Here is a 27,265-nt window from a genome sequence, read left to right as displayed (position 1 = left end):
TGATCTTTATTGTCCACTTGCAATTTAATAATAGAACTTTATCCTAAAGACCACAAAAGAACTTAAGACTTTTATAGATAAGGTAAGGTTGAACATAGAGTATACTAATTAAGTTTTCATTTTTCTATTTTCTATACTACTTTACTATGAAAACCTGAGTATAGATGGGCACTTGGGTTGTTTCCACATCTTTGCAATTGTGAATTGTGCTGCTATAAATATTTGACTGCAGATGTCTTTATTATAGAATGTCTATTTTTCCTTTGGGAAATACCCAGTAGTGGGATTGCTGGATCAAATAGTAATTCTACTTTTAGTTCTTTGAGGTATCTCCATATTATTTTCCATAGAGGTTGTACTAATTTGCAGTCCTACCAGTGACTCCAGCAGTGTAAAGTCAATATATGTAACCAAAGGGTTTGTACCCCCGTAATATTCTGAAATTACAAAAAAAACCACTTGAGTATATATGACATTCTGCCCACTGCATACCACATTTTATAGCAGAGTCTTGACAAAAGCAAAAAAAGACTATTGAACAGGAGGAAAGAATTGGCTTTTCTCGGCTGATAAGCACATGTTGGTTAGGTGCATAAATTGGTTAAAGATACTGCTCTGTTAGTGGTTATTACCATAAGGAGAACAGGGAAAATTTAGAGTTCAAATTACAGCTAGAAAAGGAAGGCAGGTCAGGCACGGTGGCTCACGCCTGTAATCCTAGCACTCTGGGAGGCCAAGGCGGGAGGATCGCTCGAAGTCAGGAGTTCGAGACCAGCATGAGCAAGAATGAGACCCCGTCTCTACTAAAAATAGAAGGAAATTATATGGACAACTAAAAATATACAGAAAAAATTAGCCAGGCATGGCAGTGCATGCCCGTAGTCCCAGCTACTTCGGAGGTTGAGGCAGGAGGATTGCTTGAGCCTAGCAGTTTGAGGTTGCTGTGAGCTAGGCTGACGCCATGGCACTCTAGCCAGGGCAAAAGAGCGAGACTCTGTCTCAAAAAAAAAAAAAAAAAAAAAGGAAGGCAAATTTCTCACCTCTTTCACCAAAGTGACTTTATAAATGATGAATTTTAGCATATGTTAATAAGGGTCTCATATACTAGCTGGCACACTGATAAATGATAGCTGTTTAAGAAAACAAAATATCCTGTTACTAATGAAAGATCCACAGGAGAGTTATGAATGCTTTCCCTGTCCATAGTGATGGTTTTACGTACCAGATCTGGCTTCAGCCGGAGAATCAGGGGAAAGGAGAGCCACGTGGCACGCAAGGTGGTAAGCAACGTGGAGAACCAGGACTGCTGAACCTCACGGCTTCTTGGAATTCGGTGAATGTAGTATCTGGTAGACTAAAAGGAAATGGAATCCAAATTAACTGGGTTGCTAATACCAAGGTTAAACACAGTAACAGGTAACATTTGCAGAAATAGGAAGTGCTTTATTGTTTATTTTTAATCTTCATTCTAACCACTTTTAAATTAGAATTGCAAAGCCTATTTCATGCTTTGTGTAACACTCCCATCACTGGCTTGTGACGGAAAAGTTCCTAAATATGATTCAAAAAACTTTTAAAGTCAGTATAGACAATAAATTGGGGGAAATTTTCTATAAAATATCTTTTAGGCAAAGATCTTAACATGTTAATATGCAAATAGTTCTTACCTTTGTAAGACAAATAACCTAGTAACAAGATGTGCAAAGAAGATGGATGGATAATTCCAAACAGAAGAAATACAAATAACTGATAAACATATGAAAAGATGACTAACAATTAAGCACAAAAGAAAACAATCATTTTTCACCTATATGATTGGTAACAATTATGGATACCCAGGGTTATCAAGGTTATAGAGAAATAGAAATTCACATTCCCTGGACAAATATATTGGTATAACTTTTTGGAAGGGCAATCTGGAAACATCTATCAACATTTTAAATGTATCTACCTTTGATCTAGTATTTCTGCTTCCAGAAATATATCTTACAGATTTACCCACATTTTATCCACTGTATCATTGTTTCTATCTGTGGAAACTGGAAACAGACCAAATATTCCCCAACAGGGAATGGAGAAGTCCATATAATAAGATACATGGAGAAATGTTAAAAATGACATAGAAAGATATCCCAAGATACATTAAGTGAATCATGCAAGTTGCAGGATCGTATGTTTAATATAATCTAATGTCCATTAAGAAATCACATACACACGTGCTTACAATCCAATGTCTATTAAAAAACCATACATACATACATGTGTTTGTATACGCATACATATACATATTAGTATTTGCAAGGAGAAAATCTGGAACTTTGTGCCACGAATCATAAGAAGGATGATATTATAGGATATTCACGTTTTCCAGGCCATATATACCCATGTTTGAAATTCGTAACAAGAATGTATTATTATTTGCATAATTAGATAAACCCATATATTTTCCTTTAATCAAAGTTCCAGTTGTGGGCGGGTACAGTGGCTCACGCCTGTAATCCTAGCACTCTGGAAGGCTGAGGCTGGAGGATCGTTTGAGGTCAGGAGTTTGAGACCAGCCTGAGTAAGAGCCAGACTTATCTGTATTAAAAAAATAGAAAAAAATTAGCCAGGTGACTAAAACTAGAAAAAATTAGCCAGATGTGGTGGTGTGCACCTGTAGCCCTCACTATTCAGGAGGCTGAGGCAGGAGGATCGCTTGAGCCCAGGAGTTTGAGGTTGCTGTGAGCTAGGCTGATGCCACAGCATTCTAGCCCAGAGGCAACAGAGCTAGACTTTGTCTCAAAAAAAAAAGTTCCAGTTGTATTGGTTATCCATTTCTATGTAACAAATTACCCCCAAACTTAAAACATTAGCAGCTAAAAACAAATATTTTTTTGCTTCTCACAGTTGCTGTGGATCAAGAATCCAGGAGTGGCTTAGCTGGGTTATTCTGGCTTGGGGTGTCTCATGAACTTGAAATCAAGTTGGTAGCTGGGGCTGTAATCATCTGAAGGCTTGACTGGGGCTGAAGAATCCACTTCCAATGTAGCTCATTCACATGTCTGGCAAATTAGTGCTGGTCACTGGTTGGTAGCCTTGGTTGATGGCCTTAGTTCTTTGCCACATGAACCTTTCTATAGGGTTACTTGAGTGTTTTTTAATTTTTTTTTTTTTTTTTTTTTTTGAGACAGAATCTCCCTCTGTTGCCTTGGCTAGAGTGCCATGGTGTCAGCCTAGCTCACAGCAACCTCAAACTCCTGGGCTCAAGCAATCCTCCTGCCTCAGCCTCCCAAGTAGCTGGGACTACAGGCACATACTACCATGCCTGGCTATTTTCCATTTTTAGTAGAGATGGGGGTCTTGCTCTTGTTCAGGCTGCTCTTGAACTCAAGAGATCCTCCTGCCTTGGCCTCCCAGAATGCTAGGATTACAGGCATGAGCTATCGCCTTGGCCTATTTAAATGTTTTCTTTTCTTTTTTTTTAAATTTCAAAATATTATAAAGGGGGTACAAATGTTTTTGTTACATGGATAACGTTTATAATGCTTAAGTCAAGGCTTTTTGTATGCCCATCACCTGAATACTGTTCATTGTACCTGATAGGTAAACCTTTACCTCTCCCCTCTCCCCTCACCCCTCTTCTTGATTTCCAATGACCTTTATATCTCTTTGTGCCCACATGTGCCCACCGATCAGCTCACAATTATTAGAGAGTACATGTGGTGTTTTTCCATTCCTGAGATACTTCACTTAGGATAATGGTCTTCAGTTCCATCCAAGTTGCTGGAAAAGACATTATTTCATTCCTTTTTATGGCTGAGTAGTACTCCATGGTTTATATATACCACATTTTCTTAATCCACTCATGAATTGATGGGCAGTTTGGTTGATTCCACATCTTTGCGATTGTGAATTGTGCTGCAATAAACATCTGAGTGCCGGGGTCTTTTTAATAAAATGACTTCCTTTTGATAGATACCCTGTCATGGGATTGCTGAGTCAAATGATATATCTACATTTATTTCTTTAAGGAACCTCCATATTATTTTCCAAAAAGTTGTACTAATTTGCAGTCCCACCAACAGAGTAAAATCGTTCCTTTCTCTCTGCATCTATGCTAGCATCTATTGTTTTTAGACTTTTTAATAAAGGCCATTCTGACAGGGGGAAGGTGATATCTCATTATGGTTTTAATTTGCATTTCCTTGATGATTAGTGATGTTGAACATTTCTTCATATATTTATTGGCCATTTGTCTATCTTCTTTTGAAAAATTTCTGTTCATGTCTTTTGCCCACTTTATAATGGGGTTGCTTTTTTCTTGCTGATTTGTTTGAGTTCTTTGTAGATTCTGGATATTAGCCCTTTATGAGATGTATCGTTTGCAAATATTATCTCACATTCTGTCAGTTGTCTATTTACTCTATTGATTATTTACTTGGCTGTGCAGAAGCTTTTGAACTTAATCAAGTGCCATTTATTTGTTTTTGTTTTTGCTATATTTGCCTTTGGAATGTGAGTTCCTGAAGCCTCAGGAATGGAGCCTCATGGTCAGAGCTCGAGGTCCAGCAGCAGCAGTGGAACCTCAGGGCCCGACAGGAGCACTGAAGCCTCAGGGGCCTAGAGGGGGCCCAGCAACAGTGGTGGAGCCTTGGGAGTACAGCCTTGGAGGCCAGGGGCAGCACTAGAGCTAAAGCCTAGACCTTACTCTATGAAACTGACCATTTACAAGGGCCTCAGGGAACTTCTCTCAGCCTTCATGGGTCCTCTCTCCAGAAAACAGGACCATGAGAGAGGAGAGTCCTAAGGCTTTGAGGTATGTCCCCAAAGGGCAAGGGAGCCTGCTAGTTAGAGCAAGCGGAAGTATGCCGTTATGCATCTAAAACTGTTTAAAAAATTCTCTGCCCCACTGTTCTGTATTATACTTGCTATGCAGCCATGCAGTCAAGTGGACAGGAACCTGGGGCCATCTTGATATGGATAGGGCCCTCAGATTAGCTATGCTTGACACACAGAAGTTGGGCACTAGGTAATTTGATATTATGTCACCTAAAGAAAACAGGCCACAGCAAAATATTGAGAGTTTTTATTATTTTACACAGTTTAAGAAAACTATCAAATATATAAAGAAGTCAATGAGGAAAAATTATCAATAGAAGGCTTGTATTTTGGCCTTAACAAAAATTCCTTTGAAGACAAAGGAATGGGACAGATGTTCAGAGAGCTACAATTCAGGCCTATGACCTTTGGCCTGGAATTCCTTAGAGGTTGTGGCATCTGGAAAAATCCACATGAAGGCATCCTCATAGGCATATTGTTTTTGTTAGTATGCACCTTTGCCTTGGGGGAACTGTTCCTGGCCCAGGTTTATGCCCTGCAATGGGACATAGGACATAAAAGGTTCCATGTCTACCATTTTATACCATCTACCCCCACTCCCAGACCCAACGTTTGGTTCAGGAGTGGCCACATGACCCAAGCAAGGTCAGTCTCTTCTTGGGATTCTTATAGATCCTGGGAATGTAGTTCTTCCATTGAGGCACACTGTCAGCTGTTCATCTAACTCTCAATCCATTCTACTGGGGTGGAGAAATATATACAGCAGATCCTAGAATAACATCATTTCATTCAATGTTGTGGCATTATAACACTGACAAGAAAAAAAATCAATTTCCAGCTGGGGCCACTGTCTGTGTGGAGTTCACACGATCTCCCCAGGTCTGTGTGGGCTTTCTCTCTGGGTACTCTGGTTTCCTCCCACATCTCAAAGCCGTGCACATTAGGTGACTTGGCATGCCTATGTGGTCAGTGTGAGTGAGCGTGGGTATGGGTCTGAGTGTGCCCTGTGATGGGATGATGTCCTTGCCAGGGCTGGTGCCCACCTTGTGCCCTGAGTTGCCGAGTTAGGCTCCAGCCACCCGTGACCCTGAACTGGAATAAGTGAGTAAATCATTCTCTTATTTGTTTTTATTAAACAAATATGTATAGCTCACATTTCAATGTTTAATATTAGAAGTATTTTGGTCTTTATGTAGAAGTTTGGTGATGTTTCTGTGACCAGATATATGCCATAGGAAATTAACTCTTGTTTATATCAATTAGACTACAGTAAAATTGGTTTCATTACACATAGTTTCAGTTAAAGTTGCAGTTTTCAAGAGCCTAAGGATGAAGTTAAGTGAGGACTTAGTGCACTTTTTTTGTTTCTTTATCCACTAGATTTTTCTACAATAACTCAGAACTGAACTATCATATTTACCACCAAAACATGCGACTTCTTCTGTATTCTCAAGCTAGAAATCAACAAATAAATAGTAGGACCTACCATAGATTTCCTGCTAGATATGAAGATATATGTTGGGGTTGTCAGGGACAGGAAGGGAGGAGGCTGCCTCCATGTTTCCTTCTAAAACCTCTACACACATTCCATAGCTATCCACTTATTCCAAATGTCCCTGCTACTCCCATGGTTCAAGTCAGCACCATCTCTCACCTTGACTACTACAACAGCTCTTACCTAGTCTCTGTGCTTCTCCTCTTGCTCCCCTACAACTCATTCTCTACGGAATCAGCAGAACTATCTTTTTATAACGTAAAGCAGATGCATGCTTTCATTCTCTTCCTTAAAACCTTCCAACAGCTTTTCACCTCACTTGTGATAAAGTCCAAATTTCTTACAATTGCTCCCAAGGTCCCATGCAATCTGGTGCTGGTTTACCTCTCTACTTCCTCCTTGCTCACTCACTGGAGCCACACTGGTCTTCTGTCTGTTCTCTGACTGTGTCAAACTTATTCCTTCCTGGGGGCCTTATCTGTTTATTCTAACCAGTCTGCTTTACCCACAGCTAGCTCCTTCCTGCAAATCAGGTCTTGTTTGAACATTATCTCCTCATGACAAGAGACAGTTCTCCCCCCAATACATGGTCACGCTCCACCACACTGTCTTATTTTACTGTTTTCATAGCAAGCATCGCTACCTAAGATTAATTTGTTTGTTTATGTGTGTAACTGTTGCCTACCTCTCCCCTTAGAATGCAAACTCTATGGGAGGAAAGGATTTCATCTTGTTCACTGCTATAATCCCAGTGCCTGGTGCTTTGCACATAGTGATTACTCAGTAATAACTTGCTGAACAGATAAATGACTATCATTATAGTTTCTAGAAGTCCAGTCTATGGTCTATGCTGGGGGATGGTGATGGGGAAGCTGCTGGCCCTTAATCTCATGACATCTCAGGGTTGTAAGAGACCAACTAACTCCACTCCCTCACTTCACAGATGAAGAATCTGGACTTTCCTAAGGTGACAGTGCCAGGACCTGAATCCGGGTCTTCCACATGTCCATATGCTGCTGACTCACCCTTTTACAGACGCTTTTTGGATCTCTGTGCCTCACTGCTGAGAAGCCCGCCTTCCTCAATATGTAAGAAGCTGAACCAGCTTCCTATGAAGTATACTTCCTGGCTCCTGTTGCTCCTGTATAGAGCCAACTACCCATCCTGACCCACTTCCTTTTCCTTCCTTATTTTTCAACTCACCTGCTTTCAAACCTAGAGAGCTTATTGTCTCTTTTCCTGCCTTATGGGAACCGAGCTCCCTGTCTCATCCTCTCTGTCCTTTGTGCTCTGTTCTGCACTGTAGATTGGCTTACTAACCCCACCCACCACTGCTACCAGTGATTCCTTCACCTATTCCCCAAGCCTTTGGGGGGAAAAATAGGAATAAGAACATAGGACCCCAGAAACCTTCAGAATTTTCTGTTGAACCTTAGGATTCAAGTCTTTTTCTGGCAAGTTCTCCTGTTTTGCTCTTGCTCCTACCTGGTGGCCAACTGGGTTACATGTTCCTAAAAAGGATGTTTTAGTTGAGTTCTTTCTTTCTGTGTAGTTCAATGTGTATATCCTGTAACATATACTTCACCTATCTTGCAACGTGATCGAGTCTCTTTCACACAATTGGCCAAAGAAGTAAGACTCTCTCTTATTTTCTCTCTACCATATAGAGACATATCTTAGTGAAATATCCTATCTAACTCAGCTTCCTAATTCCTGTAGGGCAGAGGCCACGTCCTATAGTACTCTATATGGCCACAGGGCCTCCCAATGCTCCCTATATCTGCTTGACTGATGTAACCAAATGTATAGTGGCAAGAAAGACAAGCAAAGTGGAATGCTTAAGAGTAACAAAATAAAGTAGAGAAATAGTTTTTTTTCACGGTTCTAGCTTGCCGGAAATTATGTGAAACACTAAGTTAAATACTAATAGTATATGACAACTTCTAACTTTCAAAGTCTCTTCCAGAATTACATCACTGCTAAAAACCACAAACATATCTGGCTTTAGATTTGTGAAAACTAAACAGAAGTTTATAGTGATTTAGATGGAAATAATTCCACAAAGAAGCCAGATGGCATCATAAACCACAACAGAGAAGATCAAGTGGTCTATGAAGTCATTCTTTGATGTTACCACCCACTGTAATGTACAATACATTTATTATTTAATGAATGTCACACTATTGAATAATCTTGGAAATAAGAGAAAACTAAAATGGTAAAATTTCATTGAACCAAAAATGGTTTCAGCTTTAACTTTTTTAAAAAATGCAGTATGTGTGCGTGTGTGTGTGTATATATATTTTAAATGTATGTTTGATGGTTCAACCAATCATTATGAAACCAAGAGGACCATAATTTACCATAAAAAGTGTTTTTATATGCATGTCCTTCAAGTTCCTAATAGGTGCTCAATTCATGGTGTTGATGAAGTGGCAGGTGCATGAGGGAGCTGTGGTTCCAGTGGTTCCTGCTGATAACCAGCTCCATCACCTCGGGCGAATCAACCTCTCCGGGCCTCCGTCTCCCGCTGTGAAACAAGGAGGCCTGGCTGAAACCAGGGATCCTCAACTAGCCACCGTGATCCCACAACTGGCCATCAAGTCTGACGTGGGATTTTGGCCCAAAAGATTTTTTAAGCCTTTTATAACGAACATTTGTTGTTTTCTCCCCAGACTTTATTGTTCACTTCTTTTAACAATACCCCAATTTTCCTTTGGGTAATTGATTCCTTTCATGTTATCAGCCAGCTGGTTTGGGTAGTGTTCACCCTCTTTCTTTTTTATCCCCAATCTTAAGCTCCAAAAGTAGGCCTGGAATGGCTTAAGTGATATGGAATAATCCTCACTCCTGCCACAATGATTGGCTGAAAGATGGGATTATAACCCACCTGGAGATCATGAGACAGGAGATGTTTGCTGGGGCTTCTGGGAAAAAGAGGCTTTATCCCTCTCTCATATGCTATAAGAGACCCACTTGTTCCTCAGACAGCCTAGTACAAAGACATGAAGCCAGGAGGTGCTATAGGTTTTTGCTACCCTGATGACAGAGCTTGGAGCTGCTGGAGGCAGTGCTGTGGGGAGCCCAGAGGAGCTGCCACTGTAGAAGACAGACAGAGCAGAGAGACACCTACTATCATTAGTGACATGTCTGGGCAGCTGGACCAAGTCCTGACAGAAACAACACTGAATTTTTCCTGTTTCATAAGTTGACAAATTCCCTTTATTGTTCAAGCCAGTTTTGAGTTTAGGTATGTCACTTGCAATTGAAACACCTTTCCTATGGATTTAAAGTGGTATAAATTTAAGATGGCTTTCCTTTCTCAAACAACGAAAATATATTAAAATCATGTATGAGACAATTGCTTATGACACTAGATTTCAGAGCTGCACTCTTCATTATGAACACAATTCATTTGCTCATTCATTCAATACCCAATAAGCACCTACCAGATGACAGGAACTGGGCTAGGAACACAAGGGTGAATAAGATGTTCACAAGGAACTCACTACAGTCTGGTAGGACAACACAGAAAAAATAATTGCAACCAAAGAAAGAAATACAACATGAGATAATTATAAATATAATGTTAGCACCAAGTAAGAAGTGATTAATTATACTCTGATAAATTAAGTCAGGCTTCATAGATAAGATACCTGAGCTGACTTGTAAGGGATATGAAATGTTCCAGGTAGAATTGGGGGTGGCAGGGGGAAGGCAGAGGAAGCAGCATGTTCAGAGCAGAGAGGCATAAAATAGCATGAAATGTTTGGGGCACTATATTCTGGTATGTAAGAAGCCAGGCAGAGAGCAGGAGAAAATGGTGCTTCAAAGCCATGCTAAGGAGTATGCACTTGAATCTATAGGCAATGAGGAGCCACTGATGGATGTTTAAAAAGGGGAGTAATTTGACCAGATCTGCATTCAAGAAATACTACTCTGGCAGTCATGATAATGGACAGAAGGGGTGGGGAACAACAGAGAAGGGCAATCATTTGGGAGATCACTGAAATACATCAGAATGGCGGCGAGGCCTAAAGGACAGCTGCAGCACTAAGGCAGAGAAATGGAGAGGACAAACATGGGGAGGAGGGGTCTAAGAAGCTGGAGGGCTTGGGGCAACTCTCAGGTTTCTAGCTGGGGTGAATAGTATTGTCATGTCCTAGGGAGAGAACACAGGAGAGGAACTGGGCTGAGGGCATGTTATTATTTATCGTGGTCTGGTTTGAGACATAATTTTGTGAGTCAGTAAAATACTAAGATATGTCAATATTAGAAAACATGTACAGGCACTTTTTAGGTCGAAATGGGGCAGATAGGGGTTTGCACCTGGAACTGAGGCAATGGGTTGACCTGACAGGTGGGTGTATAGAGCAAGACAATGGGGAATCTAGAAGGACAGTATTCAGAAGTCTGGATGCTAGGCCCTAGGGGCACATGGCCTGGAGCAGCAGCCTCACTTATCTTTGACAAGTCAGACTTGAGGGCCAGGTGTGGGATCACGGTGGCTAGTTGAGGATCCCTGATCTCAGCCAGGCCTCCTTGTTTCACAGTGGGAGACTGAGGTCCAGAGAGGTTGATGCGCCCAAGGTAATGGAGCTGTTTATCAGCAGGAACCACTGGAACCACAGCTCCATCACTCGTATGCCATTTCCTGGCACTTTATCAGCAGTGAAGTCAGCACCAGGTACCCACAGGACCAGTGAACATCTCTCGGAACCCACTGTTTCCCTTTCACTTCCTTGCCATGCTCAGCTCCTTGGTCAATCCTGACTACATCATCAGTCACAGCCTCACCACTTGCCGGACTTAGAATTGTGGTATGCCTGGCATGACTGCAACCACCAGGCTCCAGAATCATCTTCTGGGGCATAACGACTGCAAGGGATCAAAGAGCTTCCACTGGAGCAAAAGGAAGGATGCAGGAATTCCAAAACAGGCCACCTCCTGATTTTATAACAACAAAAAGGAAACTATGTTTATACCATAATATAACCGTCAATTTAAAAAAAATGTGCTATTTATTAATGTGTTTAAATCCAAACATTGGTTATTAGATATGATTAATTCACTTTAAAATGGAGAAACAATAGCACTATACTGTAAAATGTGCTGCTCTGAATGTTGTAAGAATCCCATACAAATTTAACTGGCACAGGGAAATTGGTTAAACTAACAGAAAGTTGAAATAGGTGCATTATGGTTATTCAGTTATTTTAATTCTATCCATTCAGAATCTGATTCAAAGAAAGTTCAACCTAACTGGCCTTAGTTCTAGAGATAGAGGAAGGAATAATTAAGATTTGGGGAGGAATTTAAGAGATTAAGCTATTTAAAATACTTTAGAAACATGCATACATCTACCTGGCATACTACTTCTTTCTTTTTTTTTTTTTTTACTTTTTTTTTATCTTTACTTTTTGTTTTTGTTTTTGTTTTTTATTTTTCAGAATCTGGGAACGCCAACTGTCATACTATTTCAAAAATAATAATCTAGTCACTGAAACAGCCACATCAGGATCTCTATGTGCAATAAATTACACATATTTTCTTATTCAGATATCTCACTCATTTAGACTGGCCTTCTTTCAAATTAGAGGTATTTTTACCTTTACCTATAACTGAATATAGCTAAGGTCCATTAGGATGAGGAAAATCACACATATACATCAGTCATACTCTAAAAATGTAACTATGTTAAGCCATTAGTTGTAATATATAGTTTACAAAATAAAACAAAACCCCACAATTCTGATTATATAATTTACAAACATTTCTTTTAGAACTGCTAGGAACTGTGGAAGATAAACAACAAATGCATTAAATTTAGAAGTCTCAGCAAGTTGTACACAGTCTCAGTTCACTGTGTGAAGTTAGCACCCCACCTTGTGGAAAATAGTAGGTGGTATTAAGTGGAAAAATGTGTTAGTTTTACAGGTACTGGTTGACAAATCCTGAAACAGCCAAACTGCCACTGAGTCATATACAAATCAAAATTGCAAAACCAAAAAAAAAAAAAATTCAAACCCAAAGAATCCCTATTTATTAAAGCAACAGCAAAACTGTTGTACTTCCAAAACGAAAGTATACTAGCCTCACAATATTGGTGCTTATGGTATGTGCTTGGGTTACTTCTTTTTTTTTTGAGACAGAGTCTCACTCTTTTGCCTGGGCTAGAGTGCCGTGGCATCAGCCTAGCTCACAGCAACCTCAAACTCCTGGGCTCAAGTGATCCTCCTGCCTCAGTCTCCCGAGTAGCTGGGACTACAGGCATGCGCCACCATGCCCGGCTAATTTTTTTTCTATATATATTTTAACCTGTCCATATAATTTCTTTCTATTTTTAGTAGAGACAGGGTCTCACTCTTGCTCAGGCTGGTCTCGAACTCCTGAGCTCAAATGATCCACATGCCTCGGCCTCCCAGAGTGCTAGGATTACAGGCGTGAGCCACTGCGCTAAATATTTCATATTAGTAGGTTATTACTTCCACTGGAACTTTTATTTCTTCTTAGCTTTGTTTCTACAAAATAACTATTTTCTAATTGTAACTTTAGAAAATGCAGAAAAATATATTCAAAGACAAAACTAAAATCAACCCATATCCACAATTCAGAGATGGTCCCTCTAACTCCCTTCTACAACCTTAAAAAATATCAGACCCTTAAATTCTTTCTGCAGCTGAAAACAGTCTAGATGATCTCAAGTTTCTAACATTGAAATCATTTCTTGTCTTGTAATTTAACAACTTCTTTACCAATCTCCTATCATGATTCTTGTCAAAATACATCCTCTGTTTGTCTAGTCCTGCACTTTCCAACTTCCTCACTTTTTCCCACGCTGTCCTCCCCCCTTCATCTCTCCCTATTCTTTTGGAGAAGTCCTCACCCCACCCCACACTCTAGCCCACAGAGATCTCTTCCTACCCTGCATTCAAAGCATTCATTGACCTTTATTTTTTTAATCAAAGTTACATTTGAGATACATACATCAAAGAATATATATATGCACACATGGTTTTAAAGTTCCTACAGTCTTCTCAGTTTGGTCAAACCCCTGAGGTCATTTATTATCCCCATTTCTTTCTTGGCACCACCTCTTCTGGAGTTCTCTGCCCCCTAGCTCACTCCTGACCGGTTGCTCTCTAGCCCTGCTTATGAGGTCTTCACACCAGAACTCCCCTCACTGTCATCCTGAGGATTCTCTTTGCTTCTCTCCTGGATAGGGGCCCAGGTCTCTGAAACTCGGTCTTCCTTCTTAGGTCCCCTCTGTTTTGGTGGGGCACATCCTCTGGGAAAGGGTACACGGGAATCAGTTTGAGACAGTGCTCCATTGTTGCTCTGAATGCCATTTGGACCCCCAATGTGACTCCTTTTCTTGCTCTTTCTGGATGTTTTTGGTATCTTCTCTTTACCCTAATTCTGGAATTGTAGATCACATATCTTGTTGTGACTACAGTTTCACTGGGCTGGGGATAGTCCTTTTAGTCTGGAGGCCATGTCCTTCTAGCTCTGGGAATTTTCCGTGGGTCATCACTTTGTTTTGTTTTGAACTTTTCCCCTGTTGCCTTGTGTTCTTTTTGGATAGCAGACCTCTAACATCCAGTTTGATTGTTTAAGTCTCTTACTTTTCTCTCTTACTTTTACCTTTTTCTTATACGTTATGCTTTTTATCTTTTTCTTGAGTTTTTCCATTTGATCTCCCATCTTTGATTGATTTTTTTCATTCCTGCAATCAAAATTTTAATAGCCAAGAGTCTTTTTGTTCTGAGTTTTAAAAAAATAGATCTCATTCTTTTTTTAAGGACACAATGCCCTCTGATTTCTCTGAAAGTAATTGTTTTCTTTTAAGGCCCCTCTTCTGCTACCCTCCACTCTGCATCTCCTTTTTCTCTGATTTCTTTTCTCAGAGTTCCTTTCACTGATTGTTAGTTTTGGCTTCTTTTATTTTAGAGGCTTTCCTCAAATGTCTGATAATCTGTGGATACTGGTTCAAGCCACTGGTTCTCAAGAGGGAGATCTGGAGACACTGTGGGTTGCATGACTGGTGATGGGGGTGGGAGGAGAGCAACTGGCATCTAGTGAGGCCAGGAATGCTGCTAAACATCCCACAACACACAGGACACTCCCCTACAACAAAGATTTATCTGGCCCAAAATGTCAATAGTGATAAGATTGAGAAGCCCTGGTTCATATTAAAGAACGGAGGCATTAAAAAGCAGCCTGGAAGCTCCGTGTGCTGGGTGGGGCTTGTCAACGGAAGGGTAAAAAATAGTCAGGACCTGACCCAAGTGTTAGGATCTATAGTTCTGTTCTCTTGGGCAAAGCAGTTTCTTCAAAACTAATCTTCAATTTCCTTCCTGGAGGATATAAATGTAGCATTCTGGGAACTGATCCAGAAAGGGGACCTAGGTGCAGGGACAGGGGAGGTATTCACTCTTCTGAAGCTCCCTGTGTTCAGGGCAGTATTTTACCCAAATCCCCAATGTGGCTTGGTGTTCCAAAGCCAAAACCTATTCAGTTCAACCTGTGCAACGGTTAAAGCTTTGGTTTTCTACCTGCATAGGGCAGAATCCCGGAGTCTAACTCCTCTGTAGGCAGACTTCAATCAAAAGGCCTGTTTTCAGCCCTACGCTGTACCGCAGGCTTCAGAAGTGCTGAATGCCTTTATTATCTTTTATTTGCTAGCACTGCCCAGTGATGCTTTTAATGACTAACTCTTCATGTTTCCAGTATTTATGCTCTTTCCTCTCTAACCACACCAATAACTTCTTGAGGCAACAGAGGCACTTCCTTTCTTTACTTGTATTCCTCATAAAACTTAATACAAATTTTGCACACAGAAACTGTTTTAATCAATATCCATTTTTGGGTTTTAAGAAGAATTTTACTTTGCAGAAGGCAAAGCTTCTAGTAAGCTGTTCTACCGATCTCAGATAAAGAAGAGCATTCGAAACAAATATACCAGTGCTGCAACCTCAGCAAGGTGTTTGGTGAACAGTCTTTAAATAAAAACATTCTCCAGATGGAAAGACTGCACCAAACCCATATAAACCCTTTTCAAATTCAATAAAGAAAAATCATCCCTAGCAATATGATGTTCTCCAAAAAAGAAGTAGAGACATCCTCTCCCCATGTACCCCATGCCGGCTTAGCCTGTAATACACATTAGAAATGGATCTGCCATTCCAAAGTTCAGCTCTCTACTGCCTCTACTGAGAAGCAGTGCAGGTCCTACAGCTCAATGTTCAGCAGTGCACTGCCACCTGGTGGCAGCATGAGGGGATGCCACTGACACGGACTCGGGAGGCTGCAGAGGAAATGACAAGGCAAGTCCCACAACACATGGAGGAACTCTCCAGGTCCATTTCTGAAACCTGAAGGACTGTTTCGGGGAAGGGAAAGGAAGAAGACAGAGAAGGAGGGGGAAAGTAAAAGGAAGAAGGGAAAGAAGGAGAGGGAAAGAGGGAGAAGGGGAGAGAAGAGAGAAGGGGAACAAGAACGAAAGCAAGTGTGCAGGACTTAGGAAATGGTTTTGAATCAGCACAAGGAGGGCCTGGGAAGTCCCTTTGAATCCCAGGGAGTTTCCAGGTTCCTCCAGCCAAGGCAGAGGCTGCCGATTCATTTGGGTGCTATGAAACATTTTAAAGACACTTGGTGACAGGGATGCCCCACTTACAGACTTCCCAGGGTCAGTGATGGCAACTCCATTCTCACAATGGTTCAGACCAAAAGCTTTGAAGTCATGCTTGACTCCTCTCTTTTCTTCGCATCCCATATCCAATCTGTCAGGAAATTCTATTAACTTTACTTTCAAAAAAAATATCCAGAATCCAGCTATTTCCCCCTGCTCCTAGCCCTACTGGTGCAAACCACACTATCACTGGCTTGGATTGTAGCAACAGCCTCCTAACTAGTTTCCCTGGCTTCACCTTTGGTCTATCTGTAACATAGCAACGAGAGCGACCTGTGTAAAACAGGAGTCAGACCACAGCACTCCTCCGAGCAAAACCTTCCAAAAGCTCCCTATTTTCTTCAGAGTAAGAGAGGAAGTTCCCACATGGCCCAAATGGCCCTGTGTCATCTGGTTCCTGCGCTTTCCTCCCATCTCCTGTCCCCAGTCTCTCCCTCCACTCACTCTGCTCCAGGCACCAGAACTCCCTGCTATGGCCTCAGCACCCAGGAATGCCCCTCTACAGTTTTCCAGAGACTTTTCCCTCTGCCTGAAACGCTCTTCTCCCAGCTGTCCTCATCCTCTTCAAGGCCCTAAGAGCAGCAAAGGCAACTTCTTCTGCCCCGTCAGAATTCCCAGTTCCCCTCTGCCTGTGCAACTCCCCACAGCACTGATCACCTTCTAACAACAGGCTTTAAGAACTTCTTTACTATGTCTAGTATTGCTGTCTTCCCATCCAGCTCGAGTTGAGTAAGCTCCATGAAGGCAGGAAATTTTTTGGTCTGTTTTGTTCACTGGTGTATACCAATTGTCTATAACAATGTCTGGCAAATGGAAAGCAAATACTTATTGCTGAATAAACAAAGTTTTTTTAAAAAGCTTTAGAATTCTGGCTACTATTGCACTGTAAATTTGGGAAAATTGAAAATCTTAATTTTTAAACATCAGGAACATGCTTCCATATTTATACCATTTTTAATGTCTCAATAAGATTTCACTATTGTGTACATATGGATCATTTCCTTTTATTAAAGATCCTTTCCCTATGTTTAATATTTAAAATATATTTTTTCATTCTTTTTTCTAATACCTAAAGCTAGCATATAGGAAAGTTACTGAGTTTTGCATATTTGGCTTGCATTTGCCACTTTTCCTAAAGGATTTTTTTTTGTTGTTAAGACAGGTCTTGCTATGTTGCCCAGGCTGGCTTCGAACTCCTATGCTCAAGTGATGCTCTTGCCTCAGTCTCCTGAGTGGCTAAGATTGCAGCCACACACCACTGTGCCCAGCTGACACCCTTCTGATGTTCTGTTTTCTATACTTCATAGTCTTTTAGGTGATTGTGTTTCCGGATATATAATTATTTATAGAATATAGTTATTTCTTCTTTTTCAATATTTTTACCTCTTATTTCATCTTAGGTGGAGGGTCAAAACAACAAAATTGTATGACTAACGGGAGATATTCTTATTTTGGTTCTGATTTTAAAGAGAGAATGCCTCTAATGGACATCGGCTTTTGGCTCCAAATATACTTTTTCATATTAAGGAAACCCAATGAAAATGGTGGAATAATGGGTTATTTGTGCAAAGTCGTGTTTTAGGAAGCTAAATGTGCGCAGCCATGGTTATGAATGTGATGCAGAGAAGACGACTAGTGTCCAAAGCAACTGTAGCATGTGGGATATGTAGGGCTTACATATAATAGGCCATTCAGTATTGCTGGCTTGAGCAAATATTGAAAAATATGAATAGAGAGCATAGGTTTTATTTAATGGCCAGAACAACAGCAGTTTGGAATACCTATTACATTAGCTTCTACCCTGTACATTTATACTCTTTCATAATTTCTATGTGTACTTCAAAACAGGAATTCAGTTGACAATCCAGCAGAATGCTACAGCGGGAAAGGGTTGCCATGCCTTTTAATGTCAGCAAGTTATTTAACTTGGGCTTCTTTATTTTTTAACTTTTTTCCTAATCAAAGTAACACCTGCATTTATTGTAGAAAATTTGGGAAGTTACAAGAATGCTTCCAGAATGTGTATAAGTACATAAATGTTTACTACAGTATTTAGTGAAAAACTGAAAACAGTAATAAGGAAACAGTATATCAATACTATAGATTATTATACAATCATTTAGAAGTACAAATTAGACCTAATGTACCAACATGGAAAGCTATCATAGAATTAAATGGAAAAAAAAGTTGTAGATAATATATGGGATGTGATTTATAAACTAGCCATACCTAGCTCCCTCCAAAAAACTCCCCAACATTATCTACACGGTTACAAGTATATGTATGTATGTAATTCATAATACTTGGTTATATGTACATGTACAACAGGAGGGAAAATAAGCACTGGAGCCCGGACTTCAGCATTATACAATTCAGCCATGTAACAAGAACACTTGTACCCTCTAATATTTTGAAATAAAAATTATATATACATATATATATATAAAGCACTGGCAGAATATAACTCAAGTTGGTAGTTACTTTTAGAGAGTGGAACTGAGGTGGTGACAGGGAACTGCTACTTTTTACTTTATATACTTCTTTACTGTCTAAAGTCTTTAAATTAAGAAACAAGCCAAAAAGAAATAAAATTTGGAAAGAATATAAAAGAGTAAAGAAACAGAAAAATAACCCCCCACAGTCCTGCCAGTTAATTCTGGGGTGTACTCTATGTAGATTTGCTGAAATAACCACTAAGCAAGTGTCTTGTACGGAATCGGCACTCATTTAATATTTTTTAAATGAATGAACAAATACCTTTCATGGAAAACATTGTAAGTCTAATTATAGAGTAGTGGGAAATCTAATTAAGTGGCCTCAAAGTGAAGCTTGGCTCTAATTTTTAACCCTTTAAATCAGTCTTCAGCAACTTCTACTGTTGTTTTATATGTGAAAAAAGTCCACTCTATAATTTTTAAATGAAGTTTTAAAATGTTGTTATTCAAGTGTCACCTTTTTCTTTATTGATGTGCTCTAAAGAGGCCAACTGATGTCCTAACAGAAGTTACAAGGAGTAAAAGTTGGTTGTCAAGGAAGGCAGTTAAGAGATAGGGCTCAGATTCAGAAGCAAATAAAAGGATGAACCAAAATCCACAGTGTGATGCCCTGAGCCTTGTTTCCTTCCATGCCTTGTAGGGGGGATGTCCCTGCTGAAACACAGCCTAACAAGGAGACTATTGGTCTCCAGGAAGGCAGCTCTGGTTTGAGTTTTCATTTACCTTCATATAGCTCTGGTAATTGGTTCTATTTGGAAAGGTTACCATCCAATTTTTGCTAGAAGATATTACTTGACTACTCTTTACTTTAGAACTAATCCCAGTGGAAATTACTTTTTCTTTAGAAGCCTTTTCAAGATATTTTTTTCATATAAGTAATTTCACAGCCAAACATTCCTTTTTCTTTCTTTCTTTCCTTTCTTCCTTCCTTCCTTCCTTCCTTCCTTCCTTCCTTCCTTCCTTCCTTTCCTTCCTTCCTTCCTTCTTTCTTTCTTTCTTTCTTTCTTCTTTCCTTCCTTCCTTCCTTCCTTTCTTCCTTCCTTCCTTCCTTCCTTCCTTCCTTCCTTCCTTCCTTCCTTTCTGTCTCTCTCTCTCTCTCTTTCTCACTTTCTCTTTCTTTCCTTCCTTCCTTCCTTCCTTCCTTCCTTCCTTCCTTCCTTCCTTCCTTCCTTCCTTCCTTCCTTCCTTTCTTTCTTTCTTTCCTCTCTGCTCTTCACCTTTCTAATCTCGGTTTCTCATAAAAAGCTAAACTACTCAGCCTGAATAGTTGAATTAAAAAGTATACCAAAAGTAATTCTCTTTACTCTTATGTATTTATAAATAAGGTGAATTATGTACCTACAATATTAAATACCATTAAAAATACACTAAATCAAAGAAATAAGAAATTTGAAGTTTCTACAATGAAAGTTAGCCACTTCTAAAATTCAATCAATAAAATTATATTAGTTTAACATTTAGCTTAAAAATCTGCTTTATATTTAAATCTAGAATAGGTAAATAACAACATTTAAGATTTTTTCTACAAACTAGCAAAAACATTTAGATTTATAAGTTATAAACCAAATGATAGAAAATTCCTATATTACTTGTATCACTCTAAGTGATTAATACTTTTAATTTGTATCTTCTGATTTCGGAATTCTGGGAAGGTCCTCTTTGTGTCTTTGGAAGAGCAAGCCTATGTTGAAAATGTGGGTTTTGGCTTCTCACAGGAACTGTGACTCGATGCACTTTCATTCCTGAAGTGCTCCAGGCATTACGGATGAGATCCTCGGCCCAAGCACAAGTGCAGTTACTGCTTTAAAATGGTACAGAGTTTCTGGTTTACTTAAGAAGTCTGAAAAAATTGAATTACAGAGAGAGAGTTCAAGGCCAATACCTATAGGAGTATTATCTATAGCTAGGAAATTGCAGTTGGCACAATAACATCAGGAAAAAAAGGGGGAAATTAAGGGAGGAAGGGGCTGCTGTTTACACAAATGGCGCAGAATAGAAACAGAGTGTACATCAAAACTCTGACTTTAATTAGAAAATGAATTTGACTTTGGTTCTGACAGAATAGTCATACAAAATAACTTGAAAACTCTCCTTCTATAAAGAAATTAAAATCATGTCAGAACTACAACAAAATATTATTTTATCTGAACTGGGAAGAAGGAAAGGGAAACTCCTACTTGCCAGAAAGAAGAAAGTGAAAAGGGAGAAAACAGCCTTGTGGCACTTAGGTTTGAGGAGGAAGATACACTTAGGCCAGAGGGGCCGGGGTTTCAGTGCTCGGGAAGGTTTAGGAAGAGAAGCCTAAACACAGGAACAAAATGGCAGCTGATATTTCCGCACAGTAACAGCTTCCCAATATCTGAAATTTAGAATGCCCCAGGGCCTAGTTCTTAGTCCTCTTCTGTTTTCTATCAATCAACCCCTGGGTACTGTCACCAAGTTTCTTATTTTAGGTACCACGATCTATACTCAGATGACTCCAAATTTTATATTCCAGACCAAATCTCTTTCCTGAACTTTAGACACACAGATCCAACTGTATCTGCTGCATCTTCACTTGCATGTTTACAGAGACCCCACACTTTGCCTTCCTGCTCTCCCCTGTAACCTTCCCCATATAAGTGACAACTCCATTCTTCCAGTGGCTCAGGCCAAAAACCTGAGTGTTACTTTCCACTACTCTTTCTTCTCTTAGACCTCACAACTTATCTGCCAGGAAATCCTATTAGCTCTCCCTTCAGAATATACCCAGACTCTGACTTGTCCCCATTACATGCACTGTTGCCATCCTGGTCCAACTCACACTGATCTCTCATTGGGATTACTGCAAGAGTCTCAAAACCCCTCCCTGCGTTTGTCCTCCACTTCCATTTATTCAGCAGCCAGAGCCATCCTATGAGATCATGTCCATCCTCTACCTAAAGCATCCCAATGGCTCCCCATTTCACTCACTGGGTAAAAATTTAAGCCTAAAAAATGGACCACAAGGCCTTAAAAGATCTGACCTGTATGACCTCATACCTACATGGCTCTCCCTCCCTTCCTCCACACTGGCTACACTGACCATTCACTATTTTAAGACCTGCCAGGCCTAGTCTCACCTCAGGGCCTTCTTTGCAGTTACCACTTCCCTTCCAAGAATTCCCTTTCCCCTAGATGGCTTAAAATCTCACCTCCCTCAGGTCTTTGTTCAAGTACCACCTTTCCTGGTCACTCTACCTAAAATTACAAATTCTCTTCACATCCCCTCCCCCCAAACTCCCTATTCTCTTGCCTTGTTTTATTCTTTTTTTGGGACAGAGTCTCACTCTGTTGCCCGAGCTAGAGTGCCATGGTGTCAGGCTAGCTCACAGCAACCTCAAACTCCTGGGCTCAAGCAATCCTTCTTCCTCAGCTTCCCAAGTAGCTAGGACTACAGGCATGTGCCACCATGCCCGGCTAACTTTTTCTATATATTTTTAGTTGTCCAGATAATTTCTTTCTATTTTTTAGTAGAGATAGGGTCTCGCTCTTGCTCAGGCTGGTCTCGAACTCCTGAGCTCGAGCGATCCTCCTGCCTCGGCCTCCCAGAGTGCTAGGATTACAGGCGTGAGCCACCGCGCCTGGCCGTTTTATTCTTCTTAACAAAATTTCACTAACACATTATAATCTTTACTCAATGATCTTGCTTATTATCCCCCCATTAGAATGTAGGCATCATGAGAGCAGAGATTTTTCTTTGTTTTATTCACTACCATGGTGCTAACACTCAGACATTCAATAAATATTTGTTAGATAAATGAGTAAATGCTCAATTCATAGCTATGAAGGAAAAAGTTTAACCTAGAATTCTAAATGCAGAATGCAATCAAAGGAAGGGCAAAACCAAGACGTATTTTCAGGCAAACAAAAAACATGGAAAGAATTCATCACTTACAGACCTTGCATGAAGGAACTAATAAAAGATATACTTCTGAAACAAAGACATTGAATTTGAAAGGAGTGAGCAGGATACAAGAAGGGCAAGCAAAGAAAATGCTATACAGGCAAGGTGCGATGACTCACTCCTGTAATCCCAGCGCTTTGTGAGGCCAAGGAGGGAGGATCACTTGAGGCTAGGAGTTTGAGATCAGCCTGAGCAATACAGTGAGACTCCATCTCTACAAAAAAAACATAAAAATTAGCCGGTGGTGGCGCAATTAGGTGGTGGCGCACACCTGTAGTCCTAGCTACTTGGGAGAATGAGGCAGGAGGATGGCTTGAGCCCAGGAGTTCAAGGTTGCAGTGGGCTATGATCAAACCACTGCCCTCCAGCCTGGGTGACAGAACGAGACTTCGTCTCTTTAAAAAAAAAACAAAAAAAAATTCAGTTTTGAATTTAAAAATTCTGCTATATTCCATTTGTAAAAGACACATCTGAAATATAATGACATGCAAAAAAAGTGAAAATAGACAGAAAAAGATATACCATGTAAACACTAACCAAAAGGAAGCTGGCACTGCTTATGTTACTAACAGATAAAACAAATTTTAAGAAATCAAGCATTATTAGGGATAAAACAGATCACTTCATAATGATAAAAACAGCAATTCACTATAATAAAGAATCAAATTTGAACTAGAATACAAAAATATATACAGAAAACAGATAAACACAAAGAAAAAAAGACAAATTCACAATTGTGATTTTTATATACCTTGCTCAGTAATGATAGATCAAGAAGTCAAAAAATTAATAAAGATACAGATGACTTGAACAACATAATAAATAATATTATGGGCATATAAAGTATTTTGCACTAAATGATAGGGAATATATTTTCTTTTCAAACACACAAGATGGGACTTAAACAATCCATATCTTAGGCCACAAAGCAAGTCTCAACAAATACCAAGGAAATTCTTCTTTTACAAGAACACATCTTCTGCCTATAAAGTCAGATTGGAATTTTACAAAAATTCCAGCTACATGCTACTTACAAGACAAATTCGAAAAATAAAAGCCCACTGTAAGAACAGAAAGTTAGGTTAGCTATATTATCAGAAAAAAACATACTTTAAGAAAAAGCAGTTTAAGGATAAAATGGGTCACTAAATGCTATAATAACAAAAAGTTCAATTGACAAATAGGCTGTAACAATTCTAAACTTAAATGCATGTAATAAGATAGTCTGAAAATATACAAAGCAAAATTGAAACGACTACAAGAAGAAATTAAACCTACCATCAAAGAGGGAAATTTCAACCTATCTTTTTCTGTAATAGATAAATTAAGCATACAAAAAAATTTTGCAAGGTCACAGTAGATTTGGAAAATCCAAATAAGCTTCACTTAATGGTCATATTTACTAGGCCAACAACTAGAGAATACACATTTTTTCTCAGTGACATGTGGAACAATTGACCCTGTGCAAGAATGTTAAGTAAATTTCAAGGCCATGAAGGAAATTTTGACAATTTAAAAAAATTGGGTCTCATATAGGCCAATTTTCTAATTACATTAGAATAAGATAATAAGTCAATTTTTAAAAGATAACTATGTTTAGAAATTTTTTAAAACTTTGAAATAATTGAAAGGTCAAAGAAAAAGGTCACAACTCATGTGGTGAGCCTACTGTAATCTTGATGCAAAAACCAAAGAAAAATACAAGAAAGGAAAAGTACAGGACAATCTTGTTCATGAACATAAATTTAAAAACCAAAAAAAAAAAAATCCAAAACAATATGTTTATCAAATCTAGCAATGTATTAAAATATAACACACCAAAAATAAATTGGGCTTATTCCAGGAATTCAAGAATCATTCATACCATGTAATTGTACACATAAACATAAAATTAGAAAAACCATATCATCATCTCAGACGTAGAAAAGACATTTTACAAAAGTCAACAACCAAAGGCCAGGCACAGTGGTTCACACCTGTAATCCTAGCACTTTGGGAGACCAAGACCAGCCTGAGCAACATAATGAGACCTCATCTCCACAAAAAATAGAAAAATTAGCCAGGCGTGGTAGCACACGCCTGTAGTCCCAGCTACTCGGGAGGCTGAGGCAAGAGGATCGCTTGAGCCCAGTAGTCTGAGGCTGCATTGAGCTATGATGATACCACTATACTCTAGCCCAGGGGACAGAGTGAGACTCTGTCTCAAAAAAAAAAAAAAAAATCAACAACCAAATATGATTTAAAATAAAACCCTTGGCATGCTTTTAAAATCAGAAAGAATATAGGGTGATCACTACACTGCCTCTATTTGTTACTGTTCTGGAAGTTCTAACACCACAATAAAATCAGGGGAAAAGAAGTGTAAGGATTAAAAAGAATAAGAATTGTTACTGTTTATAGATGATAAGATTATCTTCATAGATAAAAATTTATTAAAAAAATTACTAGGATGAATTAGAGTCCAGCAAGGTAGTTCTTATAAGATCACTATACAAGTGCTTGCTTCAGGCAGCACATATACTAAAATTGGAACGATACAAAGAAGATTAGCATGGCCCCTGAACAAGGATGACATGCAAATTCAGGAAGTGTTCCATATTTTTAAATTAAAAATTAAAAAAAGATCACTATACAAAATCAATTATATTTTTATATATCACAACACAGGAAATGTCACCAAAAGATATATCACTTACAAGAGTAAGAAAACAATACGAAGTACCTAGAAATAAATATTAATACAACAAAATATATGAAGACAATTAGAAAATATTATTGAAAAGCATTAAAGGAGATATAAATAATGAAGGGAGAGATGCAGTTTTAGGATAGGACGTCATCATCATATTGATGTAAGTTCTCCCTAAACTGATTTATTTAATTTAATTCAAATAAAATTACCAACACAGTTCTTTGTGAACTTGTCAAAGCTAATTCAAAAACCTATATAAAAAGAAAGAACAATTAAAACACTTTCGAAGAGTAAGACTAAGGGAGCTTGGCACTGGGTCAGGTGAAGACAAATGAACCAGTTACCAGAATAAAGAGCACAGATACAGACCTATGCATGCGTAGAAACTTGATCATAATAGTGGAGGCACTGCACATCAGTGGGAAAAGGACTATTCAATAAATGGTGCTGGGCTGGAACAGCTGTTTTACCATACAGAAATTAGATTTCTTTCAAATGTTAATGTTATACAGAAAAAATCAGCTCCAGATGAATTAATGACAAGTGCGAAAAGCAAAATGTTAAAACTTTTAGAAATTAACACGAGTATAACTCTATGACCTTAAAGTCCTAAGGGAAAATATAAATTTAAGGTCCTAAAGGAAAATGTAAACATTAAGATCTAAAACTTGTGTTCATCCAGACTTAAGCATTATACAAGATATTCATATAACAAAAATACTTGTTCCCCCTTAATATTTTGAAATAAAAAAATTAAAAAAAACTTATTTTCATCATAAAACAGTGAAAGAATAAGCAGGAAGAAAAAATATGTATATATACACACACATAGTTAGCCCTCTGACTCCATGAGTTCTGCATCCATGAATTCAACCAATCATGGACTGAAAACAATTTGGGGGAAAAAAATGGATGGCTGCATCTGTACTGAGCATGTAGAGACTTTTATTCCCTTGTCATTATTTCTTAAACGACACAGCAAAACAACTATTTACATAGCATTTACATTGTATTTGGCATTATGAGTAATCTAGAGATGACTTAAAGTATAAAGATGATTTATAAAGATGATTCAAAGTATAAAGATGATTTAAGGCTATATGAAGGTAATATATCCTTTTATATAAGGGACTTGAGTACCTATGAATTTTGGTATCTGAGGGGGGTCCTGAAATCAATCCCCCATAGATAACAAGGGACAACTGTGTGTGTGTGTACATGTATATACATATGACACACACATAATATGACAAAGGGATTGGTATACAGAACAGACAAGTAGAAAAAATAGAAGAAAATAATGCCAAACTGAAGAAAGATCATGAGTTTACTGAATTTCAGAAAGAATTAATGAAAAAACAGACATGTAGACATGACCTGGTTAGATTTCAAAATTCTAAGGAAGGAGAATTAAACTGGCATCAAACACCTTTTCTGGAACTCCAGCTACTAGAAGAGAATAGAATAGTATTTACAGACTTCTGTGGGGAAAAGAAATGTAGCATTACAATTAGAATTGTACACCAAGCCAAACTGGTGGGGCATAATGTCACAACAAAGATATTTTCAGAGATGGAAAGACTCTGGAAATACATTACCCATATAACCTTTCTACAGAAAAAAACTCAACGAAATACTTGAGCCAAATAGAAGATGAAATGAATTCCAAAGAAGACATGGTATACAAGAAACAGCAGTGAGTTAAGACTACATAACTGCTGCTATCAAGATTAGATTTAATTAAATTAAATAAAGATACCTAAGATAGGAGAAAGGTAGTAAAAATTTATTCCAGACCTTTTTTTTCTTTTATTTTCTTTCCTCTCATTCCTGACACTTCATGATTCTTTCCCCTCATATCTGTCTATTTGCCTGAAGAATTCCTTTAGCTCGACTTCCAGTTCACTAATGAGGTTTTCAGCTGTATTTAACCTGATAATTACTGACTCAGAACTTTTAATTTTGATAACCATTTGTTTTAATTTCCAAGGAATCTTTGTTTTGAGACTGCTTCTTTTGTAAAATAGATTATTTTTGTTTAATTAATGGACTATCTCATTGAATTTCAATGATAATATGAAATTTAAAAAGTTCTTTTGGGCCAGGTGCAATGGCTCACGCCTGTAATACTAGCAATCTGGGAGGC

At 38.8% G+C, this 27,265-nt stretch overlaps 1 protein-coding gene and 1 non-coding gene across 2 annotated transcripts in view; one reads left to right on the top strand and one right to left on the bottom strand.

Moving 5' to 3' along the window:
- The window catches only part of ALG14 (ALG14 UDP-N-acetylglucosaminyltransferase subunit), a 92,125-nt gene that overhangs the window by 55,617 nt on the left and 9,243 nt on the right, over nucleotides 1-27,265 (bottom strand). The window contains exon 3 of the mRNA XM_045547483.1: nucleotides 1,223-1,354. Coding sequence (XP_045403439.1) covers nucleotides 1,223-1,354 — 132 coding nt within the window. The remainder of the gene's footprint in view (nucleotides 1-1,222; nucleotides 1,355-27,265) is intronic.
- Nucleotides 24,923-25,030, top strand: LOC123636136. The gene has a single exon (XR_006734347.1). It is a non-coding gene; the product is annotated as a U6 spliceosomal RNA (small nuclear RNA).

This window comes from Lemur catta, chromosome 3 (assembly GCF_020740605.2).
Source record: "Lemur catta isolate mLemCat1 chromosome 3, mLemCat1.pri, whole genome shotgun sequence".
Taxonomy (NCBI): Eukaryota; Metazoa; Chordata; class Mammalia; order Primates; family Lemuridae; genus Lemur; species Lemur catta.
Note: the sequence above shows the minus strand (reverse complement) of the source record. Positions and strands in the feature narration are given on the sequence as shown.